The 6,753-nt window shown below is 40.5% G+C and overlaps 1 protein-coding gene across 2 annotated transcripts in view; it reads right to left on the bottom strand.

Annotated features, from left to right (window-relative positions):
- Nucleotides 1-780: 780 nt before the first annotated feature.
- The window catches only part of Prkd1 (protein kinase D1), a 286,258-nt gene continuing 280,285 nt past the window's right edge, over nt 781-6,753 (bottom strand). For both annotated transcript variants that reach the window (XM_057783083.1, XM_057783084.1), the window contains 2 exons: nt 2,628-2,713; nt 781-1,753 (listed from right to left, as the gene is read on the bottom strand). In XM_057783083.1, coding sequence (XP_057639066.1) covers nt 1,535-1,753; nt 2,628-2,713 — 305 coding nt within the window. In that variant the 3' untranslated portion in view covers nt 781-1,534. The remainder of the gene's footprint in view (nt 1,754-2,627; nt 2,714-6,753) is intronic.

The raw sequence follows: 6,753 nt of genomic DNA, 5'->3' as shown, positions 1-6,753 counted from the left end.
CATCTCTGTGAAAGGAAAATGCCCCACATAGCCTAACTCCATGCACCTGTAAATCTGGCCAGCACAGTTACCTTTCTCTTCTCTAGCCTGTATGACATTGTTTGAGTGAAAGTTCTTATGGATTTTTTCTCCAGTTTTTGTTGTTTATTTCAAAACCGCCTTCCTTATACCATATGAAAATAAACCTGAGCCAGTCTTCAAATCAGTCTTTGGTTTATGATCTGCTGAGAAACTATATTGAGACTGCAACTTGCAGTATATCTAATTTTGCCTCCAGGCTCCTGTTTGGCTCCATTCATTTTTATTCCGTCACCTCCTTTCTAACTGTGTTAGGGGACATGCAAAACATGAATGCTTCTCTATAAGCAGAAGAGATGGCTCAGCAGTGAAGCACCGAGTACTTTAGTAGAGGCCTGGGTTTCTATTAACACACACACAGTGGCTCACAATTCCCAACACCTGCACAATGGCTCACAGCCACCTATAACTACTGTTACAAGTATCTGATACCCTCTTCTGATACATTTCCACAGAGGCCAGGCACGCACATGGAGAACAGACATACGTGCAAGGCAAACATTCATACAATAAGAGTAAATAATATAAAGTTAAAAAGAAAAGAAATGTCTCTCTATACTTTGCTGTGCACTGGCTAAATGATAGACATGTCACATTTCTCCTGCTATTTGAGCAGACACCTCTATACCTCATTGTCCTGAGAACAAGACTGTGGGCTACACGTAAAAATAATTTGATTAGATTGACACTAATTTTGAGAAGAATATTTATTTCTTATCATTGAAAAAAAATACACAAAAGGCCAACAGTTGCTGAGTTGCTGGTTTTCCATAATACAGCTGGTATTGTAAGAAAAGAAGAAATGCATCTGGTTTGTATAGCAGTTTACATTCTAAGGCATTTAGGCTTAGAGCAATAGCTCCACTTATTGAGGTGCACTGACTGGAATTTAAATACACCGAGGCACACCAAACCGGCAGAGGATTTGAAACCGTACAGTAGAACTCTTCATGTAACTCGATTTTAGGACTTTATATGCCACACCCCCATCTTTCATCACCCCCCACCCATGCATTTTGAGTTGTTCACAGAACACCAGCAAATTATCTACTCCTCAAGAGTTTGCTTATAACACGACCATCGATGGGGCACACCAAACACAATGATGTCATGGATAGATGCTGCCTCTTACCAAAATGAGGCTCTGGTAGGAAAAACACTGATCTGCAAAGGCACAGAGGAGACAGGTTTAATGCATTAAATATAACATAAATCATCCACAATAACAAGTTTAGTGTTTCTGGGAACTTTTGTTAATACAACACAGTTGGTCACACAAAATACAAATGCTTCTGTTGATTTGTCTTGGCAACTCAGATACATCAACAGTGCTAACGGCTTAACAGCTTTGTTCTCATCTGACAGAAAATAATGGCAGTTCTGCAAGGCAAATGTTAAACCTGACCGTATGTATTTATTAATTCCACAGTGTTTTGACAGATGAGAGGGGATGCAATCAGAGGATGCTGACACGCTCACTGAGGGCTTTCATCTCTCTCTCCTCAGCCTCAGGACTGTCGCTGGGGCGAGGGCTCGGATCGATTAGGTGTGCGGGGTACTGCCGCCCCTGCTCGCCGGCGTACTGCTCCCACCTCGAGTCATCGCTTTCGTGGGTAATATAGCGTTCTCCCATCTTGCATTCCAGCTCCCGTAAATCTAACCAGGTCTGATAGTCCTGAAGAAGAAATTCCGAAATATCACCACAGAGATCATTGAAACTCGTCGGGCTTTCCCTATGTTGTCGTTCTTACAGTTTGTGAGGTGACCTTACGTTCTGTTCTGACAGTGCTGCCTGGCTCACCAGGCACTCTTAGGCAGCATGAGCACCAAGGCCTTCTCCTATTTGCTTAACCTTAGAGCGTGCATGCTGCTTGCAGGGTGCTGTGGCTCCAAGTGAGGATAATTAATGCTTGTAGTCAAGCAATTAGGAAAGTTGACATTGCTTTGCAGTTTAATGGCTATAAGTAATCTTTCGGTATTTCAGAATATCATTTTCTAAACGTTAAAACTCAAGGTGAAAATAGCAAATATTTAAAAGAGAACATAGAACACACATCCATACACTTTGCGTTTGCCTTATATTTATATCCATGCATACTACATGAACTTGAAATGCAGCTTCCAAATGAGAAGAGTGTAAGGGCAGATGGGCATCTGTTGGAACAATCATCAGGTGAGCATCTATTGGGACAACCATCAGATGGGCATCTATTGGGACAATCATCAGGACTAAGCATGCAGATGCATTTCAAATCTGGTCCTCTGAGTCCTGTAATGACCTTGGTATTTTGGGGGTGGGGCAAAGAGAACTCTGTGCATATTTTTTCTACATGTGTGTGTCGTCATCAAATTTTCCTGGTACAAAGAGAGAAAGATTTAGAAATGCTAAACTGTAATTAAATCCCAAGAAACACATGCATTTTGGAAAAAAATAATGTTAGGATAATTACACCTGTACAAACATGACAAAAGATTCCTACAGTTAATATCAAAATCTAGTAAATAATTGGAAGCACAAACAAGTAAGAAAATCCATGGATGACTTTTACCTGCAGCCAAGGGTGACTCAAGGTTTTATCCACACTGTAGCGCTTTCTCATTTTCACTTGCAGCAAATTATTGATAAGATCAATGGCTGAAAAGTAATCATCATTAAAAATAGTTAACAATTATGGAATTAATATATAATTCGCTTAGAGCCTCCAGAGCATCTGCTATCATATAGAGGTAAATATGTTACATATTACAGTGGTAATAAGAAACCCGAAACCAATTACTTGAGAATTCTAAACTTCAGTCTTTACTTCCTTTTGAGTATGAAAAGTAAATGAAGTTAGAATTAATGGGCAGAATATTCAAATCTACTGCACAATGTGAATTGTTAATTTGTGTACTCTAATTTTTTCAGTGTAGGAATTTTGTTTTAATATATGGAATTTTAAATGTCTTAAGCAAATATGATAAGACTACTATTCAGAAGACAAAATTGATCATTTTGTTATAAAATGCATCCAATATTTGAATACATATAAAGAGAACTGCAGGTTTTAATTAGCTGGTTATTTAGGTCTAGAGGCTGAGGTAGCAAATTGGTAAAAATTTAAGGCTTGACAAAGTTAGAGTATAAGACTCTGTTCTTAAACAAATACAAAAGAAAGAATAAAAAAGTTAATGAAACTGTAGATACATAGATATAATTTATTCTAGAAAAAATATAGCAAAGAAAAATAGTTCCAACATTGTATTGTCCACCAAGCTTTCTTTTGGCTCTAATATTTATAGTGTTCTGTGTATAGCCTACACGGAACGGCTACACAAAACACTAACGTTTTGATTAGGGAAATGAAACGCATCAGCACTCACGTAGAGGCCACCTCTGCCTAAGAAGCCTGCTTTGGTTAGGGTACCTGGGGAAGCAGGGTACTTAGCACAATTTCAGAGTCCAAGCATATGTTTTCTGTGGGCCTTTGAAAGTATAGCTCTCTCACCGTACAGTGTGTTGGGCATGAGCTTTAAACATCCATTCATACGATTTACCCACTGGTGAGTAAAGTGCTCCTTCCATTCTGGCTGCTGTGAAGTCACAGAGTAAAAATGGAGGACAAGGGGTGAAGGGGAGAGCGCGTGCGCTACGGCAAGCATGCGGCAGCATTACACCTCCCCAAGCGCCGCAGGGCATAAATACACGTTATTAATTCACTCATTCTGCTTTGAATTCTATAATTAGTTAGGTGGGAGTACAGTAACTCAACAAAGGGTCTGGTTTGTGCCCAAATGGGCCCCAGCAGTGAACCACACGGCCTAATGGATAAGGAGAGACCTGGCAGAGGAGAAACGGGAGAGTCTACAGGGAAATGGAAAATGTGAAGATGGAAAAATTGTTCTGAATGGGGCACATGATCCTCGGCCTGCCTGCCACAGTCTCCTTGTGGCCTGAATAAGCACAGAAAATCAACGAGGTACTTCTAAAAAAAAAAAAAAAAAAAAAACACTTTAGGCTGCAAGAGAAAAGTTGCAGGTTTGTGTGTGGAACCGATGTGTTCTTGTGGTTCTTAAGAAAAAGAAGTTCGCTTCTGATCTTGAGGGCATCGCTTATTTATCACTGCCTTGGGGATTCGCAAACAATTTCATTAATCACGTTCCATACAATGGAGTATCAACTGCATGATGCAAAATGCCTTTCAGTAAATCCATTGCTTATTATTAAGTTTTATTTACACAAGGCATTCTTTATATGACCTAGAAGTAAAAGACTGTATTCCTAAAACTGTTTAATCCATGAAATTCAGTTTTGATCTCTAATTTTTTTTTTTTTTTGAAACAGGGTTTCTCTGTAGCTTTGGTGCATGTCCTAGAACTAGCTCTTGTAGACCAGGTGGTTGTGAACTCACGGAGATCCGCCTGCCTCTGCCTCCCGAATGCTGGGATTAAAGGTGTGCACCACTACTGCCCAGCTTTGATCTCTAATTTTAATGGAAAAGGAAACAGCCTTTAGTGAAAATTTACAACTTGGTCAAAGTGAGGGATGTTAGAGGCAATGGTACTGAGGTTGTAAACCAGAGGTCCCGGCTTCAAAGGCTGTGCAGTTAAACAATATGGCACACAGAAGCCATATCACACTGTAAATGCATTACTATAACAGATACTGTCAGCATTGAACACGTTTCTAATTGCTTTCTAATCGTGAATAATAAATTCTTCACTTTGTTTCCAGCACACATTTGTATATTGAATCCAGGTCTTCTTGTGTTTCTTCTCATTGCAGCACACAGTTCAGCCCTCGAAGAATACTTAGACATGGGATCTTTTCTTGTCCGTTTTTTTTCCCTTCTGCACCGAATAAGCATATTTGCTATGTGTTAATTCCATTATCAGAACATTTTTTGGACAAAGCACAGAACTTTAAACACAGAACTTTCTGGCCATATTCTAATCCACACTACCAGGGCTCTTTACTATTTATTGAACACATTTTTCCTACTAGGATGTTCCCATCTAGTTCATACTTCACTATTTCCAACAGGCTGTAACAGGAGTGGAGAGACTGGTTTTTATGTCAACTAGACATAAGCTAGAGTAGAGCCTCAGTCGAGGAAATGCCTTGATGACATCCAGTTGTAAGGTATTTTTTTATTTAGTGATCAGTGGGGGAGGGCCCAGGCCATGATGGCTGGTGCCATCCATGGGTGGTTGATTTTTGGTTCTATAAGAAGGTGGGTTAAGCAAGCTGGTAAGCAGTTTCCCTCCCTGGCTTCTGCATCAACTCCTGCTTTTGGGATCCTGACCTATTTGAGTTCCTGTCCTGACTTCCTCCAGTGATGAACAGCAATGCTGAAGTAAGTATAAGCCAAATAAACCCTCCTCTCCCCAATTTGCTTTTTGGTCATCGTGTTTCATCGTAACAATAGAAACCCTAAGACAAATCCATACCAGAAGCAGGGTATTGCTGTGACAGACCTGACCATGTTTTGGGAAGCATTGTGGAAGGATTTTGGAACTTTGGGCTTGAAGAACTATTGAGTATTAAGAGCTCAGTGGAATGTTCTTTAGGAAAGTGGAAGATAAGAATGTTGAAAGCAATGAAGATGGAGGCCTGGCTTGTGAAATTTTAGAGGGAAGTTTATAGACTCTGTCATGGCAATTTGTTAGTTTGAATTAGAATCCTGGGGTTCTGTTTAGCTGGGGTCGAATTATCAGCTTTGATTACCAAGATACCAAAAATTTGCTTTATGGGGATATTTGATGCTGGTCAGCTGGAGCGAAGATATCAAATGTGATTAAGAAGAGACGAACATCACTGGTGAAATTTTCTGGGAAGTGTTTCCTGAGAGCACAGAGAAGCTGTAATCCAGAAGTGCCAAGGTTGTACCTCATGTTGGCAGCCGGACTTAGTAATGTGTAAGAGTCACTCAAGTGATACTGGTTTTGAAGACATGAAGGGCTTATGGAGAGCAGCTGAGTTTCAGCACTGTGAAAGCTGTTGGTGAAGGTGCTGCCTCAGGACTGAAGAGGGTCATGCAAAGAAGTTGAGGTTTGGCACTGTGAAGCGAGCCTATGAGAGGATATTGGTGAAAGGGCAGTCCAGTTGCAGCAGAAGACCCCAGTGTCTTGGAGATGCCAGTGCCACCGGCTGACCACCTAGAGTGGAGCCTGTCAGAGCTCAGAGGACAAGCTGTGTGTGCTGCAGAGGGCAGAGCAGGAGCAGTGACCCAAGCCCTGAGGAGGAGTCTAGAAGATCATGAGTGGACCCTAGATAATTGAACATTGAGTTGGAGTTTAGTTTTACTTAAATGAGATTGTGATGGTGCCCTGATTCATGCCTCTTGAAGATGTATCCAAATTAATTTTGATTTTTTAAAGGAGATGAAAGACTTGAACTTTTTAAAGAGACTGGATATTTTTAAAGAGACTGAAATTTTAAAGTAGATTTTGGGGTGAATAAGAAAGGAATGGATGTGGCTTAATAGTGACGTGTTTGTGTGTCAAGTTGACCAGAGGTTGGTTGTTTTGGCTGGTTTTGTGTGTCAACTTGACACAAGATAGAGTCATCAGAGGAAAAAGCCTCAGTTGAGCAAATGCCTCCATGACATCCAGCTATAAGGCATTTTCTTATTTAGTGATCAGTGGGGGAGGGCTCAGCCCATGGTTGGTAATGCCATTCATGAGTAGTTGGTC

Source organism: Chionomys nivalis, chromosome 10, assembly GCF_950005125.1.
Source record: "Chionomys nivalis chromosome 10, mChiNiv1.1, whole genome shotgun sequence".
Classification (NCBI taxonomy): Eukaryota; Metazoa; Chordata; class Mammalia; order Rodentia; family Cricetidae; genus Chionomys; species Chionomys nivalis.
The sequence above is the reverse complement of the archived record's forward strand: the minus strand, read 5'-3'. Positions and strand labels throughout refer to the sequence as shown.